General features: G+C 45.1%; 1 protein-coding gene across 2 annotated transcripts in view; it reads left to right on the plus strand.

The window, feature by feature from the left end:
- The window catches only part of LOC124776754, a 73987-nt gene extending 66284 nt beyond the window's left edge, over positions 1-7703 (plus strand). For both annotated transcript variants that reach the window (XM_047251882.1, XM_047251883.1), the window contains exon 3: positions 3427-7703. In XM_047251882.1, coding sequence (XP_047107838.1) covers positions 3427-6876 — 3450 coding nt within the window. In that variant the 3' untranslated portion in view covers positions 6877-7703. The remainder of the gene's footprint in view (positions 1-3426) is intronic.
- The last annotated feature ends 8176 nt before the right edge of the window (positions 7704-15879 follow it).

Below are 15879 nucleotides of genomic sequence, written 5' to 3' on the forward strand. Positions count from 1 at the left end.
CGACATCGGAGGAAACGTCTTGCTGCAACAATAATCCCCCCCCCCCATCTTGCTGCAACAATAATCGCCCCCCATCGTCCACGTACAGTTTCCTGCGGAGCGCATCCTTCGGTGGGCAAAACAATTGGAAGTCGAAGATGCAACATCCGGGCTTTAAGATGGATTAGGAAGAAGAGTCCAATGAAGTTTTGTGAGCTGCTGTCGGGTGCTCAGACTCGGGTGAGGCCTTGCGTTGACACGAAGGAGAAGAAGTTCGTTGGGATTTTTGTGGTTACGAACACATTGCAGGAGTCAGCTGTGAGCGGCCGACCAGCACGTGGGAGATCGGATAGGTTTGCGCGATCGTGTTGCGATGATGACAGACGCTTCGCTCAACGACACACCGTGCGTTTCTCAGTCAGGTCTTCGTAGACATTCCGCAAGCGTCTTTGAATATCTGCGATGCTGTGGTTTTTCTCCAAAAGAAATTAAGACAGCTCTGCTTGAAAGCACCTCAATTAAAGACGGCATTTTGAAAGCTACATATGACGCCGCCACCTATCGGAACTTCATGAAACTACTGGGGCTGAAGCGGTCCACAATTCTCCACAACAAATTCCTCTTTTTTTTAACCGAAACTGGCCGAGAAAAAAAGTGTTGCATTGGTTATCGAACGCTCCTCGTATATTTAGCAAGAGAACGCTAGTGCCACGTCCAGAAATTCAAACTCGAAATGAGGCTAATCTTGTGGTTACAATACTCATTCACATTTTTAGAGCTGGCATGGTTTGCCGGGAGTCAGCGACTGATGCTTTTAAACAGTAAACAACTCGTCACAAGTCTTCAGCTGAACTCATTTGTAAATGATTCGAACTTAGAGAAGGATGTATACCTTCAGGTTCACTCTACAATTTTCAACATGTACCTGATGTCTGGATGTACACTGAATGGGTAGCAGTATTTCTCTTACCGAAACTACGCAAGAAATTTAGTACGCTGTGACATACGTATCTGATAACATACAGCTTGGCAAAGCTAAGCTTTTCCCGAGCCAAATCTGCTAAAAAAATATTGTAATATTGGTGACTTCTTATCTGAAGTAACACTGTGGTATGATTTTTGTAAGAGAGCACAAGTATCTATAAGTCTGTCAATCACTGATATTATTGGTAAACATACAGTTTTTTTCTAGTTATGACAAAGGCTGTATTAGTTCTTGTTTATCCTGCTACTGCATGCACAATTCAACTATGCTTCACTGCTCCAGGAAGAGTAAAACTTTGGTTGTATTCTGTAGTGAGTGAAAAACAGGTTATGTGAGTTATTAATGCTAAATGTCCACAGAGGAAAAGTAATTGAGCGATTGTCATTCGCATTCAAACTCGATGAAGTGTAACATTACATTTTCTGTAGTTTCTTATAATGTGTGTTCTTTAGAGTTACTCACTGAATAGAAGGCAAATGATATCTAGAGCATTTACTAGACATGTGATTCCATGTCTCATGTCACATCATCTTTTGTTTTTCCTAACGTTTCGGGAAGTGAAAATTTTATGCGATCTCGACGAGTCTCACAATCTTCATCGTAATTCATCGCTACATGCTTTAATACTGCACTCACGTTCACCGACCAACTACAATGAAACTGTTTGAACGTTGCGACTGGCAGCAGTTGCAACATGACGCTATAGTCACAAAGATTACAAACTACATGTACCGAGCAGTGCTAGGAAGCAAAACAACACTGTACCACTTGTTTATATTAAATTTCTTGATTTCATTGTTTTCATTATAAAAAATTGTTTTAAAAGCTTGAATTTTACAATATTTTGTAAAAGGAAGATTTCTCATTAAAAGTTTGTTTCACAAGTTTTCAAAAATCGAAACTTGTGATTTTTATGCCTGGGGTGGGCAACTATAATTAGAAATTAAGCACTGGTCACAGCTTCTATCCTGTTCACTGTTGTCATATCGCTCTGTTACGTCAGTTGCGTTGTACAAGTGAGCAGAAAAGTGAGTATTCTGTTACTCGTCTGCCAGCAAACGGAGTACTGCACGTTAACGGCCAACGTGCGAATGTATACAGCACGGAACGCCCAGCTGTTACTGCTGCAGAAAACGTGACACGACGACATTGCCGCTTCACATGCTCGAGTGCAAGTCACTTTTTCTTCGGTGTATAACAATCACGGTTCGATGCAGTGTGGTGTGTCATGGTTTCCTCAGCCTAGCCGGCTGTACGGGTGGGGGATAGCGCTTCTCGGTTATAAATTATGAATCCCTTTGGAAGTCAGATCTGGAAGCTAGAGATATCTGGAGAGATTGAATAAGAGTCTCTGACCGTTCTTTCCACCAATCTGTTGCCTTCCAAAGTTGTGTCCCCAGCGCAGAAGACAGCTCGTCGGTCGTGGGATCTTCGTCGGCGGAGGCTGGAACGCTGTCAATTCGAACCTGTGACTGTGCCTTTTGCGGGATGCCACTTGTCCAGATTAGTTTCTGAATCTACAGAGGGCAAGATCTGTGCTACTGACAATGATGGTAGGCGACACTTCTCATTATTATTCAAACATTCACACATTTACACATTCTTTTACAACACTCGACATAGCTTTCTTAATTGTATGGTAACTTTTCCATCCAACTTCCAAAGTATAATACACATGTCCGGCTCAGAAGAACACCGGCAACAGTGTGACTATTACGTGTTCACATCTAAGTAACGCACGGTACTGAGATACGTGTCCGACCCTCCAGAACACCCGGAAAAGAGTGACTAGCGCAGCCAAAGAACTTCGTCTCCCAGGCACACCAAAGCGACCCGAAGGTGTCTGAAGCACTTTCGTTACAATATCGTTTCTCTTATGTTTCTCAAAACCAGTGAAATTTAATAAAAAGAAACGATGGACTCATAGAGTGACCATGAGAGATTGTCGTACTAAAAACTGGGTTGAATGCAATGAAAGGCATAGAATAGTTAATTAGAGAAGTTGGGCGTTTTGGCGCCTAGCACCCAAACGTGCCGACCAATCAGAAGTAAGTTCAGTACAATTAGGCAGACTATCCCATGGGCTTGTACGTACTGTACCACCTGTCGCTTGTACCTCACTCCACTTTTGTACCATATACTACTTCACGTGTATCAAGCTGCATCAAGGCGAGCTTCTAGCGAAATAAAATACTGGCGGCCACACGGTGTTTTTCATGTTTACGAACATTACCAGAAGAGGAAGAAGTGGCAAGTGACGAATAAAAATTCTAGGACTGAATGGGGATTGAAGCCCAGAGCTGTGGATCTGTAACCTGGCACTGAGGCAGTGAGTGGGGGCGATGAATACCACGATGTCTGAAATAGTCGTCGTCGTTATATTCATCATCAGCATCCTTAACCAGTATGTGTACCGATTTACTGAAGAAGAATGAAAGCAATTCCTTCTTTCTGTTCGGCAGGCACTTCCGGGTACGGCTCTGCACTGCGCCGTCTCAAATAGCCACAAGGACGCGCAGGGTCCTGCGGAGACGATAGACATCAAAGAAGAGCCTATTGACGACGACGACGATGAGGCGGCGGTAGAGGGCGTGGACGACGAGCAATTCGAAGATGCCGAAGTGGAAATAGAGGTGGTGGCCGTGGCACAGGACAGGACGGCAGAGAGCACCACGGCGACGGAGCAGCAGCAGAAGGAAAAGGGCAGGGGGGAGGAGGTAGTCTCGGGGAACGGTAGCTGCCTGCAGCTGACTCCGCCGCGGTCGCCGTCTGTCGCGTCTGAAGCGACGTACTCTGCATCGGAGTCAGGCAGCTCGACAGAAAGGAACTCGCCCGAGCAGCAGCAGCAGCAGGAGGGGGAGGAAAGGGCGGAGGGTCGCTGCTCCGATCTCAGTAGGGAGGGCGGCGGCAGCATCTGCAGGTACTGCGCTAAGTGGCACCCCGACCCGCAAACCTGCCAGGAGCACGAGCGCAGCTGCCCGCGCCGCAGCGGCGCAGACGACCACCACCAGCAGCAGCAGCAGCAGCAGCAGGAGGAGGAGGAGGAGGAGGATGCGGCGGCGGCGGTGCCTCTGCGGCCGCCGCCGCCGCCGGGCAAGTACTCCAACAGGTGCCGCTTCTGCACCAAGTGGTTCCAGAAGACGAGCGTCTGCCGCGTCCATGAGAGGGAGTGTGGCCCTCTGCACGGCTACGCGGCGCCCGAGCTGGCTAGCGGCCGCGGCTCCGGCAAACGCTGCCGCTCCTGCTCGGCGCTCTTCCTGTCTAAAGCTGGCCGCGGCATCCACGAGTACCACTGCTTCCGCCGCGAGCGCCAGATCCAGAGCGGCGAGCTGCCGCCGGTCGCGCCCGGTGCCGCAGAGCCGCAGTCCCAGAGCACAGCGCTGCGCAGACTGCCGCCGACGCCCAAGTACTGCAACCAGTGCCGCTTCTGCCGCAGGTACTTCCCGCGTGTGCCGTTGCGCCGCCTCCACGAGGCCCAGTGCGGCCCCCGTTTCGGCTACCGGCCGACGACGACGACGCCTCAGACGGTCCCCAGCCCTCCCTGTGAGGGCGCCGGCGAGAGGCAGTGCTCCTACTGTGGCAAGCGGTTCAAGACGTTGGCGGGCCGCAACGGGCACGAGCACTATTGCCGGCGCCGCTCCCTCCCGACGCGTCACAACCTGGCCGCCAACCAGTGCCGCTACTGCCACGCGCGCTACCTCTCGCGGTCGCACCGCCTCTCCCACGAACTCTCGTGCGCCGCGGCCTCCGGATGGCTGGATGGGCCGAAAGCGGACGCTGCGTTGCAGGCCGGTGGGAGGGATGCTGTCAAGTGCCGCTACTGCGGCAAGGGCCACCTCAAGTGGCGGTCGCTGCTCACCCACGAGTTCCACTGCCGACGTAAGACGCCGCAGCGTGGCGAGGCGGGCCCGCAGGTGGCTGCGGAGGCGGGCCCGCAGGTGGCTGCGGAGGCGGACACGCAGGTGGCTGCGGAGGCGGACACGCAGGACGCTACGGAGGCGGCTGTGGAGGCGGTGGAGCCATCAGCACCGGAGGTGGCGGAGGCACCAGCACCACCTGGTGATACAGGCAGCAGTGGTGACAACGATAAGGACGAGAGCTTCAGTCCTTCCGGCAGCACTGCGTCTGGGGACAAGAGGCAGGGCTCACTCAATCGTTGCAGTCGTTGTCACAAGTGGTGTAAGACCAAGCACAGCCGGAAGTTGCACGAGGAATATTGCTCGCGCAATTTTCATATGACTATCGCAGGAAGGTGGTACAAGTGTTCGTATTGCTCTCGAGTCTTCCTCAGACGTTGTTCTTGTGTCATGCACGAGCGTCACTGTCCCCAGGCGACAGACCGTACGTGCGACTCTGGTACAGTCAGTCGTGCAGCTGTGTCTGTTGTGCCAGAAAGACGAGAGCAGCAGTTAGGATCGACTGCCTGTGACGGCGCACAGTTACGTGGCGGATCGACGGACGAACGGGAAGTAATATTTCCAGGGCTGTCACAGTCAGAACGGAAGAGGAAGAATGTTGACAGTCCGTCGTGTCTACCGTCAGCTGCTAATGCCAAAGAAATGGATGTCTGCATGTGCCGGTATTGCGACAAGGCCTTCAAGTACCGCGAGTGCCTGCGTACCCACGAAGTGAAATGCGGTGCAATTGCTGCCTACCAGTATAGCACCCCACCACACCGTTCACCCACCTTCTTCACGTGCCCTCTCTGCCGCAAGGCCTTCAAGTTCCGCAGAAAGCTCCACAATCACTGGAAAGTCTGCAGGGCACGCACTTCTGTCGTAGCTGAAGCGGGTGAACTGAACAGGGAAGCGAAATCGACACGGGCCGTACCTGAGCGACTAGAGGGAAGTGGTGGAGGCGGAGGAGTAATGGCGCCATTTGGCACAGAGTCCTCTCCGGGCGAAGACCGCGTGGAGTGGCGCGGCTGGCCCAGCGGCTACTCCCAGACAGTTGCGGACTCCCTTACCGATGACGACAGCGTCACCAGTGTGGCAGACTCGTCCGGGCTCAGCTGCAAGCTCTGCCACAAGGATTTCTGCTCGAGAGTGCTGCTAGAGCTGCACACACTAAATGAATGTGTTTACCAGCGCATCCGCAATGACCACGCCTATGCTCAGTGTGAGTCACCCAGTGTCGACGAGTCCACACTGATGCGCATGGCCAGAGTCGAGCTGCAGCGGCTGCTGCTCTGCTCGTGCTGTGGCCATATCTTTGGGGATCAGCAGGAACTGTCGGACCACGAGCTGGCTGAGAGGCAGAGGCATGGCCAGACGTCGACAGAGGCTCGAGATCAGTCTTCGGGAGACCTCGAGGCCACCCACGTGCAGAAAAGGATAAAACTCGCAGAGGCGACGCGTGAGTTGGGTCTTCATCTGGAAGGTAGAGGACAGCAAGAATCCAACTGCAGGGTGGAGCAGCTGACGGCAAATTATCAGGCAGTTCCAGCAACTGATAAACTGGAGGATGCAGACAGCAGGCGAGAATCAAATAAAAACTGTCTCCTGCAGGAAATTCTTCTGGATGGTGATTGCCAGCAATTGCTACAGAAACTCACTTCTGAAGAAAAGATGAAACAGGTCTATTCAGAGGATAGCGATCAGAAGCTGGAGATAAAAAAAGAAGAGATTGATTTCCAGCACCTGGAAAGACAGCATTTGGAGAGTGCGAATGGAGAACGAGGATTGAGTAACAAATCAGTACTTCAGACACTGGTCAAAAATAATAGTGATTGTAAGCAAGAACATCTTAAAGATGACCCCGGTAAAAAGGTTCCTTCCACTAACAGTGGACTAGAACAGGAGAGCCAAAGAGTAATAGTTCATCCGCAGCATCAGGAATGTATCTCCGATGACGACAAATGGCAGTTGCAGAACAAAATGCCAAATCTGGCTCATTTGCTGCAACAACAGTGACTGGAGGGTCCAAACAATAGGCAGAGTGACCAGAAGTGCAGTGAAGAGCATGGCAGGGAGGAAACAGCACACAGGAAGCAGTGACCAAAGATTACCAGGAGCTGCAATACCATCCAGTGTTATGGTGACAAGGAGGCAATCTTCCATAGGGTTTGTGTAATGGTCTGGACTGTTAGTCACAGAATGGAAGTGCAGCCACTGTTCCTTATATTTTGCCATCATAAGTCACTTCTGCTTCAGTATTACTGAAGGCTGTTATACAGGTGGTGTAAGTGCAGATCCAGTAGTAGAAAAATATCTCTCCTACCTCCCGCCGTCTCACCCTTGTGTGGACATGTTGTTGGATTTGAAGGGGTACTAGCTACCTGCACCTGTCTTGGCCTTGCGTTTTCTGCTCTTTTGTTTGTCATGATTCCTGACAAGCACCAGCAGAGGAAGGACCTAAACTTGTGTCCTGTTCAATTGTCAACTGCACAGCTTTTCAACTAGTCAACAGCTAATGCTTTGTCCTAACATTTGTCGATTTTGGAAAGCAGTCACTCATCTTACACCTTCTCTGGATTCTTTTTATTTTTAATTTGTTGATATACTGGGCTGAAAATGGCTGTGAAAGAATGTGTTTTTTTTTCCTAGTTCACAGACATGCAGGAATGTCACTATAATTATCTGAAAAGTGTGTGTGCTTGTCAATTGTTGATGTATGGAGGGGATGATGATCTATGAAATATTGTCCATATCCCTGTTTTGTTCTGTATTGTATGTAGAAATACCATAATTTTTGTAACGCTTTTTTTGAAATCATATAATAAATGATTCAAGTTTTTTTATATGGCCTCTTATACATGGAGAAATATGTACAGAGTGAATCTCTGTTGGTTATAGGATGAATGGAACACTAATTTCTTTATAAGAGTTAAAAATGCTATAACGTAATAGTGTATCTTACCTATATTGTGTATTTTAATGTTGAACCTACTTCTGTTAATTTATAAGGAAACATTCCACGTGGGAAAAATTATATATAAAAACAAAGATGAGGTGACTTACCGAACAAAAGCGCTGGCAGGTCGATAGACACACAAACAAACACAAACATACACACAAAATTCAAGCTTTCGCAACAAACTGTTGCCTCATCAGGAAAGAGGGAAGGAGAGGGGAAGACGAAAGGAAGTGGGTTTTAAGGGAGAGGGTAAGGAGTCATTCCAATCCCGGGAGCGGAAAGACTTACCTTAGGGGGAAAAAAGGACAGGTATACACTCGCACACATGCACATATCCATCCACACATACAGACACAAGCAGACATATGGATATGTGCATGTGTGCGAGTGTATACCTGTCCTTTTTTCCCCCTAAGGTAAGTCTTTCCGCTCCCGGGATTGGAATGACTCCTTACCCTCTCCCTTAAAACCCACTTCCTTTCGTCTTCCCCTCTCCTTCCCTCTTTCCTGATGAGGCAACAGTTTGTTGCGAAAGCTTGAATTTTGTGTGTATGTTTGTGTTTGTTTGTGTGTCTATCGACCTGCCAGCGCTTTTGTTCGGTAAGTCACCTCATCTTTGTTTTTATATATAATGTAGTGTTCTATATTGACAAGTGGCTCCTTCACACTGCACTAGCACAGAGAACAGAAAAAAGTAAGTAAACAAGCCTTTTTATAAAAAATTTAAAAATGGGTGGCTGGGGTCACATGAGCCTTTCTTGTCCAAATTTTGATCTACCTTCAACCATTTTGTGCATATTATTTTTATGGACTATTTGTAAGGCTCCTCCTTTCATCCAGTATGGGAATGTGTTGCCAGTGTGGGTAATTGGGCATGAGCTGGGCAAATACTCTGGAGTTCCAATCTCAGATTACAGAAAGATTTGTGTGTGTGGACACACAGAAAATGCATATAGCAGGAGCAGTGGGAACATGGCTGAAGATATTTTTGTTATCTTTTGCATTTTTGTGTATTTTGAGCATATGACTAAAGAAAGTTTGATAACACAGATAAAAAGCCTAGCCAAAAACTTTTGGACCTACATTCCATTTTAACAACCTTGTCGAAAAAGTCTTGTCAGTATCGCATTTGTAACCATGTCTTCTTTTTTTTTTCCAGTGAGGTAAAATCTCATATGATGTGACGAGTCAAAAAGTATCCACATCATTTACTATTTTTCCATAACACTGTAATTAAATCCATAGCATCTGCTCATTTCTATGATTCTGCCCCCTTACACTTCCATTCATATCCATATTCTGCAAGCCACTGTGAATTGAATGACACAAAGCCCTTCCTATTGTAAGACATATTACTGTTCCTTCCCTTTCCATTTGTATATGGTGCGTGGAAAGAATGACTGCTCAAATACTCTGTGCATGTTGTAATTAGCCTTGTCTTTGCCGTTCACATGGCTGCAGTATGTAAGGGCTATAGTATATTTGTAGATTCCTCATATAATATTAGGTCTTAAAATTTTGTTGAGATACTTTCATGGATTTCTGATTCTTAAGTGTGCTGCAATTTTAACTGTTTCAGTATACTAAATCCCACTGGTAAGTGTGTTGCTGGTAGTTGTGCATCTTGTCAATACATTGAACCTGGATCCTTAAGATACACCTAAGAACCAACATGTCTTGATTCCAATTGCTCCGAATAAATTCCTCTGCTCCAACTGCGTGATCACTTCCTGACATGCCTCACAGAAGTCTGGCTGATGAGATGGGCAAAAGCACATTACACTCTCTAGCGTAAATATAGATGAAGTTAAAGGACTGCGTTAACAGTTGACAGTCATGTAAATTGTCAAAAGTTTTCTATGAGGGTTTGCTGAAAAGTAAATTCCTCCAAATTTCGCTTTTTAAATCAGATAAATCTTATTAAAAATGTACGTCTTTATTCTTGATGTTTGTCAACAGTCTCCCTGGTGATGACCACATTTCTCCCAACGAGAGGCCAGTTTCTTAATACCATCACTGCAGAATGTTTGAATTTTTTGAGGGAGCCACAACCTCACCTCTGCTTGCACTGCTTCATCACTATCAAACTAAAGTCATCTACTGAGTTCTTTAGGTTTGAGAAACTGATGAAAATCGGCTGGAATCAAGTCTGGACCGTGTGGGGGTTTATACGCTGAGGAGCCAAAGAAACTGATACACCTGCCTAATATCGTGTAGGGCCCCCACGAGCATGCAGAAGTGCTGCAACATTATGTGGCATCGACTCGACTGCCTGAAGTAGAGCTGGAGAAAATTGACACCATCAGTCCTGTCCATAAATCTGTAAGAGTAAGAGAGGGTGGCGCTCTCTCCTGAACAGCTTGTTGCAAGGCATCCCAGATATGCTCAATAATGTTCTGTCTGGGGGAGTTTTGTGGCCAGCGTAAGTGTTTAAACTCAGAAGAGTGTTCCTGGAGCCACTGTGTAGCAGTTCTGGACGTGTGGGGTGTCGCATTATCTTCTTGGAACTGCTAAAGTCCGTTTGAATGCATAACGGACACAAATGGATGCAGGTGATCAGGCAGGATGCGTGCATACTTGTCACCTATCAGAGTCGCATCCAGACGTATCAGAGGCCCCATATCACTCCAACTGCATACGCCCCACACCATTGCAGAGCTGCCTCCAGCTCGAACAGTCCCTTCCTGACATGCAGGGTCCATGGATTTATGAGGTTGTCTCCACACCCTTACACGTCCATTTGCTCGACGCAGACATCTGACCAGGCAATATGTTTCTAGTCATTAACAGTCCAATATCAGTGTTGACGGGCACAGGCGAGGCGTAAAGCTTTGTGTAGTGCTGTTATCAAGGGTACACGAGTGGGCCTTTCACTCCGAAAGCCCGTATGGATGATGTTTCGTTGAATGGTTTGGATGCTGACACTTGTTGATAGCCCAGTATTGAAATCTGCAGCAATTTGCGGAAGGGTTGCACTGCTGTCACGTTGAACGATTCTCTCCAGTTGTTGTTGGTCCCGTTCTTGCAGGATCTGCTTACGGTCGAGCTACGTCGGAGATTTGCCGGATTCGTGATATTCACGCTACACTCGTGAAATGGTCGTACGGGAAAATCCCCACTTCATCGCTACCTCGGAGATGCGGTGTCCCATCGCTCGTGAGCCGACTATAACAACACTTAAATTTTGATAATCTGCCATTGTAGCAGCAGTAACCGATCTGACTGCGCCAGACACTTGTTGTCTTATGTAGGCGTTGGCGAGCGCAGCGCCGTATTCTACCTGTTTATATACTCTGTATTTGAATACACATGCATATGTTTCTTTGGCGCCTCAATGTATATGACAGTGAACCCAAGCCATCGAATTATTGCTGATGCAGCACTCTTGTGTAGTCTGGCATTGTCGTATTAAAGGAGAGGGTGCTCCATGTGTGGACGATCTTTTCGTATTCGAAACTGGATGACAGCAATGTTTCTTAAGCACTGACATAATTACATTACACACCACCATGTTACACGCTAAAATTGGAAGACTTCTAGCGGTACAGGCTGGAAAACTGTAGAAATGAAGAATAGCGATGTAGAATGTTAATGACACTCGTTTTATTTCAAAAGCTAGGAGTTTTCACATGAAAGGTTCGGAGACATTACTTTTCTGCATACCCTCGTACATTCCAAAACATGTTCCACCTGGTTGGTCACCTCAAGTACACTATCCGTTCCAGAAGTTCCGAGACAGATTTTATTTGTGGTGTATAACTACAGTGGCAGCTTGAAATAACAATTGTAAATAAGATCTGCAATCGAACAGTCAGTTATGGGCGGTAAGTGTGAAGTAGTGGATGTGTGGCCGTTAGTGTGTCAACGTTGTCATAAATCGCAATGGAGAGACATCCCAAAATCAAGTGTTCAAGACATTCCGAAGAATGTTGAAGAAGAGAGAAGTGTGTGCAAAATATGTCCCACACACCTTGACTCCCGAACTAAAACGACTACAAATGGACGTCTGCCTCTATGTAATTGGAATGCAAAACATGGACAGTTCTTTCTGGGGAAAAGTCATAAAGAGTAAGGAGGCTTAGAGTTATTAATACAAACCTACAACAAAACAAGTGCAGAAATTCACTTGACTTGCTTTGATGACGAAAGCAACATTCAAGCCAGTTGACGCTCAAGTTAAACATCACAAAGACGGACTTTTCTGACAGTTTTAAAACCATCTTCACTCTTCTGTTTTTTTTATTGTTATTAATCCAGTCTCGAAATGTTCTGGACTCATAGGATATTATTTAGACTCATTTCAAAGCACACACTTTCTCTCTCTTAATTTAGACATAATTATATTGAGACTGTTCTCTACCTTATCTAATTGCTTGATGAATTTGAGCAGCACAGACTGCATGAACTTTTGTCATAGCCCCTGCTTTTTTAAGTTGTGGCCAGCAAGGCTCCTTAAACAAACCAACAGTTTCATCAGTACATTTTATGACACTCAATACAAAAATACAACAATGAAATATATAAGCACATCATGTACATCTTATGCTCTTCTAATAAAGCATGTTCTTTGAGAATTTTTTTCTCGGGATGTGTTATAGAAATCAATGTCAAATTTGGTCAAGAGGTTTATTGATATTTCCTCTACAAACTAGAATTTTTTCGACCGGAGATGTCAAAGAGCAAAGGCGGAAGTGCCGTCGGAACGAAACAAAATTTCAACGTAGACCTCCACGCGCGGTATGTCAGCCGGCTCGTCTGAAGTAAAAATTGAGCTGACGTTAGTGAAGTATATAAGATTCTTTAGGAGTTATACCTCGCTGAAGTTATTTGGACCAAAGGAAACAAAATAGGGTTTTTTCATCGATTTTTCGACTTCGTCGGCCAAGTAAAAATATTTATAGTTGATGGATCGGAATAAAAGTGGTACAACTCCTAGACAATTTAGTTAGCTTAGTCGGAAACAAAGAATCACGCCAATCGGTTCAGGAGCTTTGAAGTTACCATACCACGCGATTAAAAAAAAAGTCGTTTCGAGAAAAATGCGTTTGATGTTTTGACTGCATATAAATGCAATATTATGCAACTTACGTTCTATCTGCTATTCGGGGTGTCCGTAAACTAGTACTTCCTCTTCCTCATAGAGTTCGTTCTGTTCGATCTGGACCATCCTGCGCTGCTCCAGAAGCAATCGTACGGCCGGTGACAAGCAGTTTTCGGCCGCTTGAATCCGGTGGTCGTCCGAATGCTTGGCGAACTGCGTGGAATAGTCCCAGGCTGATGTCCGTCATTGTCATGGTCTTCAGTATTGCTGAATACTCCTTTGAAGCTGTTCACTAAAGTCGCAATCTCCACAGTCTTCGCACCAGAATGCTTTTGAATTTTGTGTGTTTCCTTCCCAAGCACCGGTACAATAACTCGTCCCCCGAAAGGGTCTCGTAGATAGGATGAATCACTTTTTGAACTTCTTTGGAGAGCGGCTGGTCGTGTTGATATTCATCCAGATGTCCGGTAGCCTCTGTAATGCACCACTTGCACCAACTTGTTTCCCCAGCTGGACAATTTTGGTGTTGTGGGTGGTCATCCGTCGAACACTTGTGGATATACGTTGCCCAAATTGCCTTCTTCATCTGTTCCACCAAACTGGAATGCCGTCGAATTGCTAAGCCGTAGTGCGTCGTAAGCTCCTTGTTCACTTTATCAGTTTTAGTCATGGGCAAGCACATAGAATAATTTTTCGCGGCTACAAAGTCTAAATTCCCGAAAAAAACTGGTGCGTCAAAAAGGCCGATTTCAGGCAGGTGCATTTTTTTTGTTCAACAGCGAATAACAAACATTTCCGTTCCGTATTCGGAAAAATCGTTTCAGGGGTGAATTCTAAACACTTTTATGGATCCAAAAATGCAATTTTAAAAAAATCGATTTTTTGAACCAAGAGATAGTAAACCTGCCCTCAAACGAATTCGAATGACGTGGGTCCTCTTGGTTGTTCTGACACTCCTGCTTAATCCCATCTAGTGCGCTGTTTCTTCTTTCATAATTTGTTAGCTTATTTTCAGTGATTTTACCGTAGGTAAGATGGAAAACTGAAAAGTTTATTAAAATGTACTTGTGAAAGTGGTATACGGAGTTAAGGAAACACGTTCGAGGAAGTTCTGTTAGCATTTGCAGTCAGTAGTTCATACAAGTGTCCTAGAAAGGTTTACTAGTTAAGTGACATATAGGTCCTATCACATAAAACCTAATTGCTGTTCAGTACTGCATGTTTAACCCTCATGTATCATAAAGTAATATTATTTATTTCTCCTTTCAAGGTTAGGGGTGTGTGTGATATCTATGTATTCTTCATATTTTACCATTACGTTCATTATGACACATATATGTATATAATCTAATATTTAGAAACAGTGTTGAGTGAACGAGTAAAAAGATTATGGAGAAAAGAACATCATTCACATCTGTAAGCGTACAGTGTATAAAGCGTAGAAAAGTAGAGCTAAGCTCTTCACAGGCAGATATATGTAGGTAGAGGAATAATTAAACTTGGTGAAGGGGTGTAACAGAAGTCACGAATAAACAAGAAGAAATACTATGTGAATCGAGTGACTGAAACAGAAAACCACGGGGATGCTTCCGTGCCAGAAAAAGAAAAATGCTGATATCTCAAATGTTTTAGAAGAATAGTTAAAAAGATGACAAGGGGAAGTGCTTTATTTTAAGATAAAATGCAACAGGAAATTGAATTTTGTGTAGAGTGGAGCCTGCAGAGTAACTTGTTCAGAACTCGAGGAGTTCAAGAGTGTTCTTGTTTTAAGGATGGGAGCAGTTGGCATACGGAAGAAGTGAGATATTGTATTGCAATTATGACAGAAAATTGTTATACGAGGGTATTTATTGAGGGCTTCACAATGGGAAGCTAATGAAGTAGGCACAATTTTAATAGTAGTAACGTGATTGTCTGGTCGCAACCATTAGATTAATTATTGTTGTCGTTTTCCGTCTTAAGCTGTCGGAAAATAGAGTATTTTTCACCAGAAGCTTTTCGCTTTTATTTATGAATCATATTCTGTGGTCATTCTGTAAATATGGATATATAATGTCTTCAGATTTTCGTTACTACTTTAAAATTAGTATTTCTTTATGAAATTGATGTAAAATTTACTCGCGATGTTTTTACCTTATGTTTATCTATTGTGCAAACCACTGTATTTCCTTCCTTGTAAGCGGAGGTTGAAGTCTAAATCAAGTTGATGTCATTTTAAATTTTGTCAGTTTGCCGCACTTGTGAGGTTTTCGAAAGTGAGGTGAAGTAGTAAAAACACCACTGTAGCGAAAGGTGATTTAAAGAACAACCCCGAAAAACCGACAAAATTTAATGTGAAACAAAGTTGCTGTTGACGTTAATCTCCTCTTAACGCGAACGAAAAAGCAGTGGTTGGCGGAATATATAAATAAAAGATAAAAAGACTGAATAATTTGAATACAAATTTAAAACAGAAATACAGTATTAATACGAAAATGATAAGACATATTATGTATCCGTATTTCCAAAATGACCACAGAAGATGCTTTATAAATAAGAAGCGAAACGTATCTGATATCAAAATACTCTTTTAGTAGGAAGCTTAAGACAGAAACACCAATAACAAATTAATTATAGCAGCTGCTGCAGAAGATGGCCATCGAAACAAACATATGCTTAGACTTCGTCGACAACCAGTGCTATGAAATGACATGTCATGTTTTTTTTGTTGTTGTTGTCGTCGTCTTCAGTCCTGAGACTGGGTTGATGCATCTCTCCATGCTACTCTATGCTGTGCAAGCTTCTTCATCGCCCAGTACCTACTGCAACCTACATCCTTCTGAATCAGCTTAGTGTATTCATCTCTTGGTCTCCCTCTACGATTTTTACCCTCCACGCTGCCCTCCAATACTAAATTGGTGATCCCTTGATGCCTCAGAACATGTCCTACCAACCGATCCCTTCTTCTAGTCAAGTTGTGCCACAAACTCCTCTTCTCCCCAATCCTATTCAATACCTCCTCATTAGTTACGTGATCTAC

The sequence above is a fragment of the Schistocerca piceifrons genome, chromosome 2, assembly GCF_021461385.2.
Source record: "Schistocerca piceifrons isolate TAMUIC-IGC-003096 chromosome 2, iqSchPice1.1, whole genome shotgun sequence".
In the NCBI taxonomy this organism is placed as follows: Eukaryota; Metazoa; Arthropoda; class Insecta; order Orthoptera; family Acrididae; genus Schistocerca; species Schistocerca piceifrons.